Here is a 20,932-nt window from a genome sequence, read left to right on the forward strand (position 1 = left end):
ATCATCTATTTTGTTTCCTACACAGACAAATGGTAATTCATAATTTACTTAGATCATTAAATGGCTCGATGATGTCCAACAATTCAAAAACTGACATTATTGAAGCTACATTGAAGAAATGAATTGTAGTATTGTTACTTTCAATATTTCCAAATCATATGGTTTTCAGCATCACGGCTCATACCTCTCCAATTCAACATATTATGAAGTCTATCTAGCATCAAATTCTTCTTCTTGTAGAGTCTTCTCCGAAATGTGATGTTTGCTCTAACTTAGTCGTCTTCTTGATTATACATATCTGTAATCGAGTTTGTAAGTAAACAGTAGATTCAATGAGTATCTAGAAAGCAAACGCAAAATTGTTATCTCCACATAGTAGTCGTGCAAGAAGCTAATAATAAATATAGGATAATATGTATGAATTATAGAGTATAATAGTTTTGAAGATGGATTGAAGATTTATAACTTAACAATAGAGTAAAACTAATATCATCAATGTCATAGATTCGAGTCTTTCAATTCAGACCATTTTAAAAAAAAAAAAACTTTTAAATAGAATATCCTACCCTTGTCCCCTTCGCCTTCATCTCTCGTTCAACCGTAGTTTAGAACTAATGGTTGAAACGAAATAAAACTCAAACTAGGTTAATGCATTATGTTTTTCTATGATTTCATGTTATTTTTAAGGTTGAAATTTGTTCTTTTTGGCATCTCCTTTTTACCGATTTCTAATGATTTTCTCGTGCACATATTAAACCCCGGTTTTTCTTGTTAAACCCCGGTTTTTCTTGAATACCAGATTTACTATATATATTACCTAGTATGTTTTATTGAGCTGATCTTTCTATTTCCGTTTAATCTGAAGAGCTGCCGATTGCTCTAAGAATTTGGTATGGTAATCTTCTCTCTTTTATTTCAAAGTTTGATATTAAAATAAAATGTAAATTTTGTATAGGATAGTATTTTAATATTTCATAATAATCCAGTGACTAGATTAGTTTTTCCGTAATGTATAAATAGTTACTAAAGTCCGATTAATTTTCCCCAAACTCTCCGTGCCCTAGTTCTTGTATCTTTTAATTCGTCATCGATTCATTGCAAGAAATGTCAAATCAAACAGTTCATGAAAAGGAGAAATTTAAAGGTATGTTCTTGATGAAGTTCGAGAAATGGCTTCTTCTCGACTTTGTTCTGCATTAATTAAAGTGTTGGGTGAATTTTTAAAATGGGCTTCTGATGATAATATAAGAAACCCAAGATAATGTAGCATTAGCAATGGTGTTTGTTCAATAATTAAAATGATTTGATTTTCAGGTTCTTCTTTGAATATTGTTTCCCAGTTTATTGATGGAATCACTGATGAGTTCAAAGTTGATATCAGCTCATGTCTACAATGCTATTAACAACTATGTCTGTACCATTCAAAGGATGTTGTGATTCTTGAATTTTATCCTGTTTTCCTGTTGTTGCATTGAAGCTTGTAATGATAATGCATTTGGAAATGTTGGTTGCTCAAGATCAGAGGTGCTCGATCTGTGGCAAAGTGCTGAAGCTGTATGCTTTGTTGTTTTCTGTTTTTCCATTTGAAGCCAAAGCAGTCCAATAGTTAAAGGAGGTAAGGACAATAATTAAGCTTTTCCTGAGTCCTGACATGTTGAAAATGGGTAAAAATCATCTTACCAGGCTTATGGATACAAGAAACTTGTCATGGTTGGGGATGGTGCACGACACTCTTTCAATTTCTTTGTTCTTTTTTTGCTAAAAAGGCACTCTTAGGCTTGTAAACCTGGTGGTGCAGACTGCTGACTTATTTGTCTTCTATGGTAGGGTTGAAGGCTGTTGCAGCCAAAGCTGATTGGTTAGTTCTTAGTTTTACTATTCTGTGGAAAAAAATTCAAATTTTGTTCCTATTTTTCACTCACCTGAATGAGGAATGGGTTTTTGTCTTTAGTCTAAACCGTTTGACATTGTAAGGTTGATACAATGGTTAGTTTGATGATACCAGTTCATGCATTATCTATATCCACTAAGAAAGCGCCATATGTACAAAGAAAAAAAAATCAACAAGTGAGGGTAAGTAATGCTTCATTATTGTGTATATATGTCACTTCCTGAGTGAGATACAGACTGCTTGTACTGGTAACATCAAATTAACCCGATATGATGATATAGTTTTTGGCCTAATATGACAGCAAAGCAAATAAGAAATTAGGCTTGAGTCTGATTACAACTAATTACTTCTGTAGATGACACTGACTTCATTTAAGAACACTGCAATTATTACATGAAATGTCCATTAAAGTTTGAAAATCCATGAGAAAGAAAAGCAACAAAAAGCAAGTGCTTTATTTATATCATCACTTTGAGTAAGTAAGAACATCTGAAAAAAGTAGAGGTTAGGATTTGAGAACTGATCTTTGTTTGTGTTGTTCATCTGAAAAAGAAAGTTGGGCATATAGGTAAGAATAGATAAACAGTGTTTCCTGACAGGCTAACATGTTAGGGTTTATGAGAAATTATTGGATAGACCCACCAAAGAAAGTGAAGTAGCTCTAAACTCTGCAAGTTTCTTCTTCCCTCCCTCATGGCCTGTCGACATGAAAATATTATATTATTTTTATGATTGGATTTGGATGATGCTTAAAGATAAGATCCTTCAGACTCCAGCATTGCATCACTTGTTGACTACTGTTTATCTCAATACTCAATAGTAGTAAAAACAATAATTCATTACCTTTTTAGCTCAATACTCAATAGTAATCAAAACAAGAATGGATTACTTTTTAGTGACGGTACAGTTTTCTGTTGTTATTGTTTTAGATATTTTTTTAGACTACTCAGAAATGTGAAAGATGTTGTATAATTCAAAATAGCCAGCAGCAAAAACCGTACCGAATTGTCTTGTTTGGGACAGTTTTTCCCCGAAATCGAACGAGGATGAGACGGGAATGGTATTGGTGTCCTCCGCCCCGACCCGATCTCACCCTGATTATGTCCCGAACACTATAAAATATAATTAAATATATTAAATCACAAATATATTTATTTATTCACTATATTTTATATTTTATAAGAGTAGTAAATTTATTTTTTTATAATAATATAAAATTTAAATATATATTATATTAAAAAATCGCTTATATAAAATTATTTTATAATTTTTTATTATTTTAAAAAATATTTTATTAACGGTGCCCTGCGGGGATTCCTAAAATTGAACGGGGTGGGAATGGTAAATGCATTCACTGTTCCCGAATCACCTCATTGTTATGCCTACTTATATTTATTTAAATAAACTTATTATTTTTGGGTTATAAAAATTTGAATTATTCAAAAAAATAATAATAATCATATAAATATTAATGAGTTGAGCTATGCTCTAACTCTTTCCAATCATATTTAACCGCTATAACTTGTTTCATTAATCAAAATACTAAAATACCTTTTATTTTTTATTATTATTTTTTATTTATTTATATAATAATTATATCTCTTTCAAAATTAATCCACAATCATGAAAAAAAAAATTAATTTTTTAAAAAACTCTAATCCGAAACCGAGCCTTCTAAGGAGAATATAATAAGACAAATTATGAAAGACTTTGAGACAAACAGTATTTTAAGGAGGAGACCGACGCACAGTGATGACTACTGTTTCTCCGACGTTTCGTTTGCAGTCGCCAGTTACATTTACAGAAGAGATAGACTTCTTCTTGTATTGTCTCAATCTCATATCATCATAGTTAATCTGTTAATTTATATGGGAAATTGTGATTTATATGTTCTAAAGCTGTTCCATGTTTTATTATCCAAATACACCTGACTTTCAAAAACATATGAAATTTATAAATTTTAATTATATGTCAATTATTGACAAAAGTTTCTTTTTTTTTTTACTTTCATTCCAAAAAAAGCTGATATTATATCTATATATTTTGCCATTTTCCATCATCATGGTCACTTCACAGCATAACCAGCCCATCTTCATCTTCTTCTTCCATGATAGCCCTTCTCCTGCAACTGCAACTAATCTGATCATAATGATGAGAGAAAGCAATTACAAGATTATCATGATCATGATGATCTTTGACTATCAGATGATCATGAACATGATCAAGATAACATCATCATCATCATCATGAAACACTGTTTGGTGCTATCCTTGCTGAGCTTCATATAATAATAATTATGTGTTTTCTTGATCTTGCAAGACTTTTTAACATTTTCTTCTCTTTTTCGTCTTACCTTTTATCTATCCCTCCTGAGCTTGTTTTCAATATTATATATATTCATCATTGTTTCTATATTAATAATACTTGTCAATTTATTTATCAACAATCATTCACCTTCTTACAATCAAAACTTTTAATTATATTACTTCATGAGCATCCACCGGCAGTGGCTACATATTGATTCAGAGCGCAAAACCACGACCTTCGACTCCTGCTTTCATCGGTCGCCTGAGAAGCAGACCGCCTTAACCGAGCCAGCTGGTTCTGAAACTCCCTGTCAACGTTATTCCTACGCACTAAACAAGGGCGGGTACTTTCTGAACCTGATCCAACGCAAAACCCGGGACTGAATTTCAGCGATGGGAACCTTTGGCAGCTTAAAGAACGAAAAGATGATCCCAGTGGATGGAACCTTTCGCTTTCGGTTCTGTATAATCGTGATGTCTCTAGCAGGTCCTGAGCAATTTGATGATTAGTTGTTGTTGAACAAGAACAGAGTGAAAGGGTGGATGATGATGATAAAGTCGTTGTCTTTGGCAAAGGGCTGGTGGAAACGAGCTTCGCGAATGATACTATTCCGTGTCGGCATAAAGGGCATGCTATTGAACCTGGAGGCCCGTTGCCTGCAGTTGAAGTCGTGCTGTTTGTTGAACACAGGTATAGAGCACATTGTGTGCAGAATTCGTGATTGCAGCCTGCAGAAGTACATACAAACTAAAAACTATAAACTTAAAAAATGGTAAATCTGTTGGCTAATTCGATTCAACTGCCAAAACAGTAACCAAACCGACCAAATAAACTATTATACATTTGATGCAAAACATGTAACACCAGAAATAATTCAACATTTTCGTTTGGTTTGGAGGTAGTTCGTACCTTGTGCAGCAACTGTACATTTGTTCTCCAAACAAACGACACATGGATCAACAACACATGCAATAGAATCACTCCTCCATCCGCATTCCCTGTCAAAAAAGACAAAATATTTGAATTAAGATTTAAGAACACACCGAGTATGACATTGGAACTGCATTTTTGTTTACCTAGCGATCTTGACCATGCTGGAAAGAGGAAGAGAAAGAAAAGGCGAAGGAAGAAGTTGAGTTGGTCCGGGTTGTGGCAGTGGGCTAAGGATTTGCTCAAGCCAATCTCTATGCCACGATCGCGACACCATCAATGGAGTCAATCTGTTAGAGTATTGCAAAAATTGTAAAAAAAAGACAGATTAAAAACCAAACAACAGACGTTGGTTACTTACCCGTTTGCATTTTCAGCTGTCAAAGAGGCACCCCGTGAAATCAAAATCTGAATATTATCGAAATCAATAAACAATAACGAAATAGAGACCAAATATCAATCAATGTAAACGCGCACAAACCTGACAACATTGAGCATTTCCGCCACAAGCAGCGTAGTGAAGAGGCGTACATCCTGCGCCTGTCACATAATTTGTGATTATAAACTTATCTTAAGGGAAATACATTAAGCAATAATAAGATGGGATGGATTTATTTACCAATTAAATCAATTGTAGTTCCATCTCCAACAGTAACTTGAGAAACAGAAGCTCCAAAATCAAGAAATAATTGAACAGTTTCAACATGTCCATTAAGTGCAGCCATATGAAGAGCAGTTATACCTCCATCAGCAGCTCTATTGATTATCTCATACAATGCCCTATTATAATACCAACAGAAACACAACTCAATTTTAAAAAAACCCCGAAAGAAACAAAACGAAATTACACACCTTTTGTCAAACTCTGAGTTATTAGAATCATCGTCAATTGTTGTTGCAGTGAGGATGTCCCAAACATTGGGAGAACTGGGAATATAATCCGTGAGAAGGAGGCGAATGCATCGAGAATGTCCATTCAATGCAGCCAAGTGAAGTGCGGTTCCTCCATTCAAATAATCTGCTTTGTGAATCTAATAAGATCATCCTGTGTTAATCATAAGTCAATTCAAACAACATTAATAGATTAACAAGAAATAAATCATACATTGGCCTTGAAGAGAATCAAAATCTGAACAACCTCCCAATGCCCATGTTGACAAGCTTGCATCAAAGCAGTCTGTTCATTCATCCATTCAGAAATTCAGAATCACAACTTTCAACTGAGTGAATGAATGAAATGAATATTCAAGAACATATATACCTGCCCTCTGTAGTTTCTCAGATTAATATCTACACCCGACTCCAGTAAAAGTGAAACGATCTAGAAATGATTTAAAAGTGTGTTTGTTGAATCAAAAGTAAATGAAAATTGAAAATCGAACAAGAGTTTGTTTGTTTAAGTACCTCATGGTGACCTTGAGCTGCAGAGTAATGAAGAGGTGAATTTCGAATTCCAAATGTAGAATATCTAGCTAGGCGGGGATTATACTCAAGCAAAGCCTTGGCTTCTTGAAGATCACCATCTCTAGCAGCTGAAACTAATCGCTCTCCAGAGGCCGAACAGCCAAATGAATTTCCAACCAAACTCAGGAATCTCATAATGTACAGATTGAAGAATAAATCTCAGTACTGTCAACTGACATATATTCGAGAAATTAATAACCCAGAAGGAGGATACCCATTTCCAATAAAGAAATAAATTTGGGGGGTTACTCCTAAAATCTCGATAAGTTCAAGAAATTTGATCAGAAGAGTCAAAATTTCACGAATGAAGAGGCTTCTTCTAGGTTTAAATTTTGAAACCCAGTTCACAAAATCGGTCAGGGAGTAAGAACGAATTGGAGAATGACCGGATCGGAATACCTGAGAAGGTTTTATTTGTAGCTAGCTTGGATGCTAGAGGTTGTTGACAATAATATTAATAAAATCATACATCACTTTCAGATGATGACGAAGATGAAGACGACAGCTTTTTCTAATCAGAAATTCAGAACTCTCATTTATTTTCTCCTCTGTTGTTGTTGTTGTTGTAATAAAGAATCGTAAGATAGACGCAAAACCCAGACGCAGACGCGAGACTGTTAGTGTTGGGGATGGAACAGGGGAACCCGGTGGTGGCGGTGAAAGTAGAGACGGCGAGTTTCACGACAATCGCAAGGCCTGCAATTCATCATTGGCTTGTCATTTACACCCAGTCAACGTTATATTTTATATATATATTTATATATTTGACTAAACAGTAATATATTATATTTTAAAAAACAATACCAATTCTAATAATTAAATTTTGACACTCATTTATTTTATTAAGAATTAAGATTTGTAATGGTATGAGTTACTGTATTTACTAATATAAAAAAGAGAAATGATTAGTTGAGAGAATGTGAGGAGAGAATTTAGTGACGGAATGACTTGGTATAATCTTATTCGCTCCACTTTTATATTTTCTAACGAAGGTGATGTCAAGTCATTCCCTTACCAAATTCCATCTTTCTATCACTCTTCTATAAAAAAAATGGTGAAAAAAATTATAGATAACATTTTTAATTTTATTTTTAACCGTTTTAAGTTTTAGGTGGGTCAATTCACACTCCGACACAAGTATCCATTTACTCAACATCATATTATATATATTAGTTAGTTAAAAAATTGAATTTATATTAATGTTAAAACGCCCCGCGTTTATCAAATTTGGTGTTGAATTTAAAATATAGAGTCTTAGTAGCCTAATAGGTTAAAGAGTTGTACTTGTTTTTGTTAGGTTGCAAGTTCGAAACATACCTCTAGCATTTTTTATTTTATTTTTAACCGTTTTAAATTTAAAAACGGGTCAACCCACAATCCGACTCAAGTATCCAAATTAACCACAGTTCTCGACCAGGCAATCCGGACACTTTAAAAATTAAGTATCATTATATATATATATAGATTTCATCATATTTTCAAATTACCCAATTGTCAAATTATAACTATTTTTTACATTTTATTTGCAAATCTTACAATTTGAATTCAAAACGAGATTTTATCATAATGGTTTCAAACTAACGTGATATTTATAAAGTAATAAATAAAATATTAATGTCACTAATTTAATTATCGAATTTCACTAATTTAAAGTTTTGACTACAAATTCTTTAAAATATTGAAAGTCTATAATTAAATTAATGACATGGATTTTTTTAATTATTTATTTATAAACGTCACATAAATAATAAGTTAACAAGTTAAAAATAAAAAATTTTGTTAAAATTTTAACAATAAAAATCCAAAATTATAAAGTTTAAAATAATAAATCAGAAATCTTGAAATAAAATATCAGAAATTAGGGATAGCAATGAGCATTTGTATCTGATACCCGTGGGTACCCGATGGTCAGGTCGGGTATTTAAATCGGGTCAGGTTCAGAGTCAGAAATGAAAAAGTAGAAAGTTACCCGATTGGGTTCGGAAATAGAAAATGTGCTAAACATAAACTCGATACGGCCATACCAACTATATTAATATTAAAATATATATATTTTTAAAAGAGGTGTTGAAATTCTTAATAATTACAATAAATATATATCATTTATTATATTCATCAACTAAAATATTTATCTTGTATATTTTTTAGGCATTTGGAAAATAAAAATAAAAAAGCATACCTAGTCTTATTCATTTTGAATTATTTAGGATCAATTGTTTAACTTTTTTTTAATTGTATATATTCTTAAAGAGTTTATATTTTAATGAGTAATGTGTCCCTTCTTAAAATATCCAATAAGGAATAAATTATTTGAACAAGGGAGGGTTAGATAATTACTTGCTACCAGACGAAATAGTTTTATTAATAATTAACATGTATTCCTTAATTTAAGACGTGACGTTTTGTATAATTGATTAATAAAATGTACTTAAATATGAACATACGACGATTCATGAGATAAGATATGACTTTTAATGAATAAGATAAAATAATATAAATACATTAATATTGAATGTGTAAACAATATTGGTTCTATTTGATGAAAATACTTTTAATGAAATATATGTGTATTATTATTGTTAAGCCAATGGCATCTTTCTTCAATATGTATACAATGTAACTTGTATGTAACATGTGCATTTGCACTATTAATGAAATATAACATATAACAAATTAAATAAATAAAATATAACATATTGTTAATCATTTAATATAAAAATAAATACATATAACAAATTAAATAAATAATAAGAACAAATTTTATTTTTTAATATTTGACCACATTGCTTTGGCTTGGAACATCTGTCTTCTTTTGCCTTGTTTTTTACACTTTTGTTTTTTCAAATAATATTGTGAATTTCTAGTATATATATATATATATATATATATATATATATATATATATATATATATATATATATATATATATATATATATATATATATTACACTAAGAATTTATTCATATTTACCTTTTTTATTTAAAATTATTATTAAATATTTTCACAAATGGATTGATCTTTTAATAAATTGCCCCTTCAATGGCGTCGTTGACTTTATAATGAGGTGATGTTATAGTTTGGTTTGGTTATATTCAAATAACTTGTCTTGCTTATGCATTGTTAAAATAAGAATTTTTAAATAATTTTGACCTATCAAACATCTAAATTCTTCTCAATATTATAAGAGTAATAATATATACAGCAATCTTATACGGCACCTTCATATAGCACTTACCTCATTTCTCAAGTAAAAGAAAATATTCTTATATTTTTTTTAAGATATATTTTCTCTTTCTTTTCAAATGAGGTAGGTATTATATGAATGTGTTGTATAAGGGTGTTATATATATCATTACTTAATTAATCAAAACATTAAAATATGACCTGTTTGAAACTTATAATTTAGGTATTAGCTTACACTATTATTTGAATGCATTAGAACTGGTTTATTTGAATCACTTTGAGTAATTCAAATAACTTTTGATCTTTGCTGAGTTTTCCACAAGAGATATGAACTGGGTTTTCCTTCAAATCAAACATGAGAGTTTTTTCAATGCTAAACCACAAAATCTTCATTCCAATGGTTTCAATTTGGATCAAAGTATCCTCATAATCCTTATTCTTGCAGTCAGGGCCGGAGCCACCCATGGGTTAGGGTGGGCTCCAGCCCCACCTAAATTAAAATCCTAAAATAAAATTTTTTATATATGTGTTTCACATGTTAGTCTTAGCCCATTTGGCTATGTTATTGAAATGTGAATATGAGATCAGGTGATCAAACCCTGGTTTCCTCACCTTTCCGATATGGATATATCCTTTTAATTAAGGGGATGAAATTAGACGAGCTTATATCAAGATGTGGTCATATCAACCTATTAAGGATGAGTACCCGCCGACCAAATTTGGAAATCAAAATCGACGGTTCCAAAGTCATTGGTTTAAGAAAATTACTTGGTTAGAATACTCTCCTTTGAAAGATGCTTCTTTTTGTTTTCCATGTTTCTTGTTTTAACATAAGCAACCCCAAAAACCTACATTTACAATAGATGGATTCAAATATTGAAAGCAAATTAATGATGAGGATAAATGCTCTTTTGTTATGCATATATGATATAATATTTTACCACATAATAGGACAGTTGAATATCTTGATAATCTAATGAATATCCTTGTCATATTGACAAAATACTAAATGCACAATCTTCAGATGAAAAACAAAATAACAGATTACGGTTTACAGCAACTATTGAAATCACTCGGTGGCTCACTTTGCAAGCGTGTGCATTGAGAGGGCATGACGAGTTTTCATCTTCTAATAATCGTGGAAATTTTATTGAAAAAAAAGTGGAACATAGAAAGTTAAATCTGAGATGCAAGTTGGAGTCAGCCCTAGGTAATTTTTCATTCTGGCTCCGCCCCTGCTTGCAGTCATTTTCTTCATCTTTGGATTACTTCATATCCTCGTTAGATTTCCTCTAAAACCTAAAGACAACCGAGATGATTTTGATAGGGACGGATCTATGTGGGGTTCGCCCATCCAAAAAAAAATTATTACGGTTAAATGCAGGGCAGAGCCACGCTTAGGTTAGGGTGAGCTCCAGCCCCACCTAAATTAAAAAAAATGTTTGGATTAAGGTGGGTTTCAGCCCCACCTAAATTTAAAAAAAAAAATGTTTGGATTAGGGTGGGCTCCAGCCCCACCTAAATTTAAAAAAAAAAATGGAGCAAATGAGTCAGGCTAGATAATTTTTTATCCTGACTCCACCCCTAGTTATATGTATAATTACTCCTAATTTAAAAAAAAAAATCAATAAAATTTATTATTTTGTTTATTAAATTATTAAAAAGATGGTAGAATTTGTCTTTATTTACTTATTTTATTTAAAATTTTTCTTTTTTAAGTCCAGCCCACAATCGAATCATAATCATGGGTATGTCCCTGATTTCGAAAATGTATCTTCCATTCAAGGTCAATTACAACAACTATTTCATCTCCATGACTGACGCTGGAATTGATCAATCTTTCATAGACAATCTCCCTGTTTTCAACTCATAGGAGTTAAGCACCCATTTGATTGTGCTGTTTGTCTTTCTGAGTTTCAGCCTTTAGATGTACTCAGATTGCTACCCAAATGCAGCAGACACATGGTTATTGTCTCATTCCACTTGTCCTCTTTGTATACCCAGATCTTATTTCCATTGATTCTTTAGCATAATCATCGAAATAGTCACTAATAAAGATCTGGTCTATTTCTTTCTTTAGTATAAATGCTCAAATTTTATATTGCAAAAGAGTGGTAGGTATTGAAAATTCATACAATTGACCATCAACATGCTGATAAGTAAACTAGTTTATAAATTGACAACTTGCTTTCTTTCAAATCAAAAGGGAAGAAAGAAAACCAAATGGAACCGTATGAGTTTTCTGGGTCAATGGGGATCATGAAGGAGACTTTCAGAATCCTCCTATCAAAGAATGGAAAGCTAATCGCCGGAGTAACTTCAATCTCAACCATCATCGTCTCTATTTCCTTAATTTTCTACAGCTGGGCAACTTCTATCTTAAATCACGACTTACATGCCAAGATCAAGATTATTCTAATTCAGAAAGGCCTCAACTTTACCCATTTGTTTCCTGCAATCAAACAAGATGTAGGGTTGTTTCTTGTTTGTCTTTTCACGTTCAAACTTGTTGCCATCCTCCTCTCTGGGTTCACCGTAACCGCCACAACATTAGCATCATCTGCTGCCTACTCAAGGAAATCAACTTTTACCTTCAAGGAATTGATGTTAAAGGTGAAAACATCAATAATGAGGCCAATTATCACAGTTTACTACATAAATCTTATCAATATGGGTTTAGTTCTATTAGGGTTATGCATTTTTGGTACCCTTGTTTTGTTAATTGAAGAAAAGTCAACTGTGAAAGCCATAGGTATCCTGATTGGGATCCTTGTCTGGGCCGTGGGTGTTTATTGGTCTGTTATGTTTCAATTAGCCATGACAATATCAGTCATGGAAGATGAATTAGGAGTTTGTGGAATTGAGGCAATTGGGAAGGCTTGGAGACTTGTAAAAGGGAAGTGGATTTATGGGTTTGTGATAAATCTGATCTTTGAAACGGTTTCTACAATGGCTATTATTGTATTTGCAAGGATGAGTAGTAAATTGAAGTTGGTGGTTTATCAAGTGATTGGTGCTGTAATTGTGATGATTATGATTTGGGTTGTGCGGATGTTTATTTACATTTTTTATACGGTTCTGTATTTCCAGTGCATGAAGATTCATGGAACAAAGATGGTCGGACTGGAACAAATTTCTGAATATGCCAAAATTCCTTCTTTTGAACATCTTCCTTAAAAAGTGTGTTTTTTTAGTACAAATAAGTGATGCTGCAATATTATGAACACATCTTCTTATGCAGAATCTGCTTTTTCTTTTCCTTTGATGGTTTGAATTGATGTTGCCTTTTTTGTTTGTATCACATGATCCACAACTGAATCATCACAAACTATAGATATATTACCACTTTATTGAGAATTAATGTTATTCCTAATGGACTCTATAGCTAGTTACAAAAATCAAATGAGTATAGTTTACTTTTTTTTTCTTTCATTTTTTAAAGTAAAATTGAAGTGACAACTAACATAGTGCTAATCTCTTGTGTTTTTTAGGTTTAAAAAACATTTTTTATAACATCATTATCATTCTAATAGTTTAATCAAATAATTTATTAAAAAATACTTTATTTTGCTTTTATTAAATTTCATTTCTTAATTATAATTAGTTTATAATCCAAGTTTATTTGTGTTTACATCATAATTTATTATAGTAACTAGGAAGATCGTTGTGCGATGCACACGAATAAAAATATAATGTTACAACGTCCCGCGTTCATCAAATTTGATGTTAAATTTAAAATATAAACTGTTATTAACCTAATTGGTTAAAAATTTGTACTTATTTTGTTAGGTTACGAGTTCGAAACATACCTATAACATTTTTAATTTTATTTTTAATCGTAATAAGTTTATGGGCGGGTCAACCCAGAATCCGACCCAAATATTCATTTACTCTCACATATATATATATATCCAAATTAAGCACAGCTCTCGACCCAACAATCCGGACACTTTCAAAATTAAGCATCATTATATATTAACTAATAAACATAATCAATTATAATCAAACACATTTTACGTTTAAACACAATTTTCACTTTATTCCTCTCCTCTATATTATGTTTTATGCATTTAAATTTATAATTTCAATTTTTATTAGTTACTTTTTTTATTCATTCTTCCCCTCTTTCCATTCTTTATTAATATGTTATTTTTAATTTCTCAATCTAATTTTTTTATATAATTTTCTTTAATTATTAAATAATTATTATTTATTAAATTGATTATTTATATAAAATTATTATAATAATAAAATATAAATTTAAACATATATACCTCTTTTGCCCAAAAAAAAAAACATGGTGATAAATTTAAATTTATATATATATATATAAATGTTCATGTATATTAAAAATGATAAAATTCAATTAAATATAACGAAAAAACATGAAATTAAAAGGAAAAAAAACGTTATTCAATAGGTTATCGAGCTCGTAAGTTTTCGAGAAAAACGATTAACTCTTCGACAGATTTTATCGGCTTTCTGGAATAAGTCTAAAAAAATGTCATAATAATAACATTATGAATTATACGAATCGGACGACTACGATCATTAAAAATTCAACGATTTTTCTACAACCAGATAGTCCACAAAAAAAATAATTTGGATGGTAACTTAAATATTGTAGGTATATCATATCAGCCGCATCAATCTAAATTTTCTAACAACTACCCAAATGCTCGGGCAACACCCAATTAATCCTAGTAATACTTCACAAAAGACTGCAAATACTAATCATTTATCGATAATGCAAAAGTAAGTGAGTTGTCAATTCAACATTCTCGTGACACATACGACAACGACTAACCATAATATAACATTTTTTCATTCACATATCATCCGTAAGAATTTCACCGTGAATAACGCTTAATCCAAAAAACAAGATATTTGATGAAATCTTTGACTCCCAAAGTTTCTCTCAATAAAAACTATATTAAATCATCTAATCGAACAACTTATAGCAATACCCCACATGAAAATTAATTATGTCTTACTAACGAATAACGTCTTGTTCAGACAGGGACACAATTGTTTGCATCCTACCAAAAGTAAACTCTATTATGGGTTGAACTCTCCATAATATTTAATTTTTTTCTATATATAATTCGACTAGTGAAACTACTAGACTGGAGATCAAATATGTCATTAACTGTGACATTTCTATATATAGCAATGAAAGCAAACTCATGATACGTCGTAGCTAGATTTTTTACACTACACCAAATATCGTTTCGAAAACTGATCGAAAAACCATCTCACAATGAATCTAGACTACTTACAAAAAAAAATTACATAGAATAAATTCCCCTCCAAATACTATATCCCGCTGAATATTTAGATATTTTGTGAACCAAAACTAGACAGATCATGATCATATTAAATTTAATCATCGATTTTCAAAGACTATTCTAATCTATTGCAAATCTACTCAACAATATTTGAAAATGATTTTAATTTATTTTATTATAAATAAATATATATATATATATATATATTATGTAGATATTAGTAGAGGTGTCAATTCAGGTGGGTCAGGTGGGTTCGAGTCGGGTTAAAGGAGGTGCATTATAACAAAATTTTTCAACCCGGCCCAAACCTAAACCAACCTGAAAACAACAAACCCGAACCCGAACTCAGACCAACCCGACCAACTCGACTAACCCGACTAACCCGAAATAATTTTTTTGCTTAATAATAATACTTTAATTTAAATACAAAATAATAAAATTGGCATAAACATAATAATTATGTTTAGAAAATTCAAAATTTTCACAAAATAAATATTACACAACGAAATTATGATATCATTATAAAAAAAGTCTTCAATCATCACAAAAGTATTTTCAAGTTCAAATTCCACTTCTTCATCATATTCTACAAACTGAAATGGTAAATCATGCCTCACAATTGCTAAGATTAGCAACTCTTTAAATCTTTCTTGACTAAACTTTTGATACATAATATTAAGACTTTTTATCCCCTTGTTCTAGCAAAGCTTGAGCAATATCACGAGTTTTCTGTCTAAAACATTGATTAAGGATATGACGGCGAAGATTACCTGTTCCCATGCTACTATCAGCTTTGTATGTAATTTCACGTGCTTTACATTTACATCGCAAATCTTCTCCCTCTATTTTAGGAAGCATATTAAAATATTGCCACCACTTTGATTTTAAAGGTTCTTTTCGTTACCAATACCAGTTTTGGAGGCTTGATCTTGAGAAGCAATGCACGTTTCTTTATTTGCATCTAAATTTGTCATAGGTGAACCCTCCACACTATCCTACTTAAGATCCAGATTAATTTGTGAACTCATTTTATTGCTGGATACTAGCGGAGTTCAAGAGATTAAAACAGATGGAAATTAGAGAAGGAATGTATATTGAAGAAAAGTGAGAAAGATGGAAGAAAAGGAATAGTGAGAAAGATAAAAGAAAATGAATAGTGAGAAAGACGGAAGGAAAAAAAATAGAAATTAAAGATATGGGTTAGGCCCATTAGGATTAGGGTTTTTTTTGTAAGGTAGGCAATTTATTTTTTTTATTAATATATTAGGTGGGTTGGGTTGGGTTGGGTGGGTGAGTTCGGGTTGATGAGTGACCTGATTTTTTAATTCAGGTCAACCCGAGTCGACCCGAACCCAACCCAACCCAATTTTTTTTTAGGTTATATTTTGGGTCTGACCCGAAAACCCCCAACTCTAACTCAATATTCTTCGGGTCGACTCGTGTCGAGTTGGCGGGTCGAGTTCATTTTTTACACCTCTAGATATTAGTAACTTCTTAATCTTTGGTTGGTATAATCCAAAATCATCAATAATAATTATTGTAAAAAAAAAAACCTTATCTTATTTTACAATTATATTTATTTGTTAGTAGACTTTATAGTCTCTGTCTATAGTCTAGACAACATTCTAGAAACTGGATAACTGGATAGAAGTTGGCGCCCCCTTTAATGGATAATAATTATAATAACAATAAATAATGCATATGGTGGCTCCTCCTACACCCTTTTGAGTATTTATTATATTTTAATCAACTTAAATTTTTTACTTCTTATCCCAAACTATGTTAGGTCCCTTCTAGGACAAACATCAAATTAAATACATCTAAGTTAAATTTTCTTTTTTTCTTTTCACATTGAATAAAAACAGTTGACTCTTAACTTATACAATGTCTCCAAGGTTCAAAATTACATTAAGAACCTGTCTTTTTCCTTCATAAAAAAATGAATTAGGATGAATTAACACAAGTAAATAAAAGAAAGATTAATTAGTTTTAAAAAATTATAATAAGATAAGTTTGGATAAATGATGTGACAAGTGAAGATATATATGCATGTATCAAACAATTGTTTCCTATAATCAAGCAAAGCATTAGCATTGTTTCTGGTTCAACAATGGAGGCAGTTTCCTAGGATAAGACATTTCAATCCAATTACTTTATTATTTATTTATAAATTATAATCAATTTCTTACTAATAATTATTTTATCTACAAAATCTTATCTCATTATTATTAGTCATTTTCAAATAATGCTAGCTACCATATATATTTAATTATTATTATTATCATATCCCTTAAAATGTGTGATGTTCATCAATCTGCTCCATGCAAATGCACCTAACTCGTACACTTCCTATATTATTACCATTCTTTAATTATATTTGTGCTAATACACCTATATTTATATACAAACTCAAAATATTCTTTTAATACCAAAAAAGAATTGCTCAATAATCGATAAAAATATATATGTTAGGTCTTTGCCAATGTTTAATGTAAACTATGTATTGCATAGGTCCCTCACCTTCTTTTCACATGTTTTCTAAATTTTTAATATATAAAAGTATTATTAACTATATATTATATTATTAATCTTATTTTTTATTTTTTTTATAATTTGATATTGAATATATATTATACAATATATATAACTTTTTTTTAATTATTATAATTTAAAAAAAAAAAGATTTACAACTTTAGGAACTACAAAATTTAAAGTTGCATTTGCCTCCAATCCACGGTGCCGGCCCGATGTTAGGGCTCGATTCACCCGATTTTCTTTTCCATAAAATGTGACATGACTTATAATTTTTTTAAAATTAATTCACTATTTCCTTAAAGTGGGCAAAATTTACGATAATTGTCTCCTCGTTTTCTTCATAATTTTTCAATTTTATTTTAAGCTTACTCTCAACTCAAATTTTTTAATTCGGCCTATATATAAGAAACATCCTAACCTTATATATTAAGTTTTAACAATAATTTTCTCGAAAAAGAAAATTATTATTGATTTATTTTCATTCACTAATTAATCTTTCTTGACAAGATAAAAATTAAAAAAATAATAATAATAAATTATAAATGAAGTGGAAACGTGACAAATAAGAACAAGTCGAGCCCCATTGATGGACATTAATGTTCAATTCAAGGTGTCGTGCATCCTTTGTTGTCTAACTAACTATACCCGAGAAAGAGACTTTGGTGGGGTCGGGTCGGGTTTCACCCACAAAAGCAGCTGGCAACCTGCCCCGCACGCACAAGCCACAACTTTTTATTTATTTATTTAACTAATAGTTACGTATCCCCTAAAATCACAATTCCACGTGTCCCAATTACAATCCAACGTGTCACTATCCTCATAAAGTTACATACTCTGACACGTTTGATTTCTCCCATAATTAACAGTTATCCCTTGACACGTGTACTATTACATTCATAAATTATTTTGATATTTTCAAATTAGATTACATGTAATTAGTAATATTAATTTTATCAATAATAGTACATATTTGTTGTTTTTATTGGTTTGGTATTAAATTACCGAATATTTAATTAGTTCACAGTTTTGGATAAGATGGGCCCCATTAAAAGATATTGCCACGGTGGACTGCCACAACCAATGTGGATAACTACCGAAGTCTCTTGGAAGACGTGCATTGACATGGACATCTATCACCGTTGATTGATTTATAGTGATGACGTGGTGGACGCAGATCCATCACATAGGGTTTGGTTGTGCGAAGTAGCATATATCTCGCCACGTCTTCTTTTTATATACTGGCCACGTGGCACTTTAAAAAAAATATTCGAGAATTTTAAAATAAGTTAATCACCGAGGTAAATTCAATGATAAGAGTCGGTTTAAAATATCAAAATTCACTTTAAAAATAAACGAAAAAATATGAGTGTGGGATGTCATGTTAATTCTGAATGTTAATTCTGCTTAGTTAAAAAAATAAATTAATTAAACTATTATAGTTCATCTATAATAAGTATAAAAAAGTAACATTAGAAAATAAAGAAAAATAAAATATATAAAGTTTGGTAAGGTATATCCCACCCACAACATATTTTAATATTTAAGAAAAAATAAATCCAGATAAAAAAACAAAATAAAATTAAGAAAGTAATTCTCAAAGAACAAGATAACAAGAAAATGTGTATAAACTAAATAAATTCTAAAAGCAAACAAGAAAATAAAATTAAAATAAGAGGGATATGCCGTATATCCCACCGCCCACTAATTTAGATGGTCCAGACCATCTTTTATTTTGAACATTATCAAATATTTATTAAAATATTATTAACTTTTTAAGATTAGATTATGCATTAATTTAGTTGATAATTAAACTTGATCTCAGGGGGACTTGTTTGGAATCCATTATTATAAAATTTAGATTTTTTTTTTTACAAATAAGTAAATAGTAGACAACAAATGAATTTAATAAATTTAAAAATAATTCAATAAATTACAACCCATTAATTTTGATCACTTTCCAAATATAGTTAGTTTGATTCAAACAAAATAATCATTTTCAATCCAAACAAATAACAAAAGATTCGATGCAGATTTGACTCTATCTTTATCTCTTTAGGATATAACCTTATTTAGAATATCTTTATAAGCAAATCACGTAATCAATAAAAGACATAAAAATAAAAACAAAAAATAAAATAAAATTATAACTATATTATGAGTTATTAGACTCTAAATTATATATATATATATATATAGAGAAATGATTAGGTGACGAAATTTGGTGAAGGAATGACGTGGCATAATCTTATTCGCGGAAAAAATCAAATAATTTCTCTCTTTTCTCTTTTTCCTTCCAATTTTACATTTTCCAACAATGAAAGTGATGCCACGTCATTCCCTCACCAAATTCCCTCACTAAATTCCCTCCCTCTATCACTCCTCATATATATATATATATAATAAGACATATAATTCTGAGCTTAGAATAATTTTGTGGTTGAGTTGTTTTTTTTTATTACAAATATTTTTAAGTGAGTAAATTTTAAATAATTTATAATAATTAATATTATAGCTTAAATTTAACATTTTTTTTATTTTATATATGATTTTTTTTACTATTATACAAAGATTTTTACACTTTAATAAATTAATAAATTTTTCTTTCAAATATATATAAATAAATATTGTAAATCTAAAACCTATCTAAATATTCACTTATATCTTAAACAATTAAAGGTTTGTCTAATGAAACATATACTAAAATATATTTTATTTAATTTTAAGATATTATTCTAAAAAAAACATGTCTAAAATTGAAATACAAATGTAAATAAATATATAAGCAGAAGGTAGGTTCTTTGTCAACTACTCTCTTGAGAAGCAATTTAAGTTAGGTGATTAAAACCACTAAATTTTATCTAATATATTATTGTCCATAAATATTAATTTTATTTTATACCTAATCACATAATTTAAATATAATAAATAGTTATGAATAAATAAATAAATGAGTTATAATATATATATTTTTAAATTAAGAAGAACTAGCATACCCATAACTACAATCTCGCTTCAACTCAAAACGATTTCAGATAGAATCAAACTCGTAACATATTGGTCTCTTAAGCCGACTTAGCACCGATTTACCTTGGTGGGTTAAATTTATTATTATTTTAAATTAAAGGTGAGTTAAAATTATCATTCATATCTTAGGCAAAATAAAAAAAAATGATTAATAAGATTGTTTTATTCCTTAAATAAAGAAAATAAAATAAAATAAAAAGAGATTTGAGAAATTGAATAATGAATTAATGAAAATCGTATAAATATGAAAGTCGGTCTCTTGATCTTCGTTCTTATCCTATGAATTTCTTCTCTCTCTCCCCATAATCT

General features: G+C 30.1%; 2 protein-coding genes and 1 pseudogene across 3 annotated transcripts; 2 read left to right on the plus strand and 1 right to left on the minus strand.

Moving 5' to 3' along the window:
• Nucleotides 1-4,282: 4,282 nt before the first annotated feature.
• On the minus strand, nucleotides 4,283-7,298 carry LOC124911595 (E3 ubiquitin-protein ligase XBAT32-like). 2 transcript variants are annotated; one of them, XM_047452097.1, is made up of 10 exons: nucleotides 6,533-7,298; nucleotides 6,390-6,449; nucleotides 6,234-6,305; nucleotides 5,981-6,159; nucleotides 5,748-5,908; nucleotides 5,610-5,668; nucleotides 5,490-5,536; nucleotides 5,275-5,418; nucleotides 5,108-5,196; nucleotides 4,285-4,926 (listed from the first exon to the last, which is right to left on the minus strand). In XM_047452097.1, exons 1-10 carry the CDS (start codon nucleotides 6,725-6,727, stop codon nucleotides 4,379-4,381), a joined length of 1,554 nt encoding a protein of 517 aa, XP_047308053.1. In that variant the 5' UTR covers nucleotides 6,728-7,298; the 3' UTR covers nucleotides 4,285-4,378. The 2 variants fall into 2 exon arrangements, with proteins under 2 accessions (XP_047308052.1, XP_047308053.1); XM_047452096.1 differs by having other exon boundaries at nucleotides 4,283-4,926; nucleotides 5,748-6,159.
• Nucleotides 7,299-10,996: 3,698 nt separating this feature from the next.
• Nucleotides 10,997-11,804, plus strand: LOC124911703 (annotated as a pseudogene).
• A 222-nt stretch (nucleotides 11,805-12,026) lies between these two features.
• Nucleotides 12,027-12,953, plus strand: LOC124911704. The gene has a single exon (XM_047452214.1). It carries the CDS (start codon nucleotides 12,027-12,029, stop codon nucleotides 12,951-12,953), a length of 927 nt encoding a protein of 308 aa, XP_047308170.1.
• Nucleotides 12,954-20,932: the final 7,979 nt, after the last annotated feature.

The sequence above is a fragment of the Impatiens glandulifera genome, chromosome 8 (genome assembly GCF_907164915.1).
Source record: "Impatiens glandulifera chromosome 8, dImpGla2.1, whole genome shotgun sequence".
Lineage (NCBI taxonomy): Eukaryota > Viridiplantae > Streptophyta > Magnoliopsida > Ericales > Balsaminaceae > Impatiens > Impatiens glandulifera.

Coding starts and splice junctions, on each gene's coding strand:
- LOC124911595 (XM_047452096.1), bottom strand. CDS start 6,727: ATGAGATTCCTGAGTTTGGTTGGAAATTCATTTGGCTGTTCGGCCTCT. Junction 5,537..5,609: donor GAAATGCTCAATGTTGTCAG/GTTTGTGCGCGT, acceptor GATAATATTCAG/ATTTTGATTTCACGGGGTGC. Junction 4,927..5,107: donor ATGTACAGTTGCTGCACAAG/GTACGAACTACC, acceptor GTACTTCTGCAG/GCTGCAATCACGAATTCTGC.
- LOC124911704 (XM_047452214.1), top strand. CDS start 12,027: ATGGGGATCATGAAGGAGACTTTCAGAATCCTCCTATCAAAGAATGGA.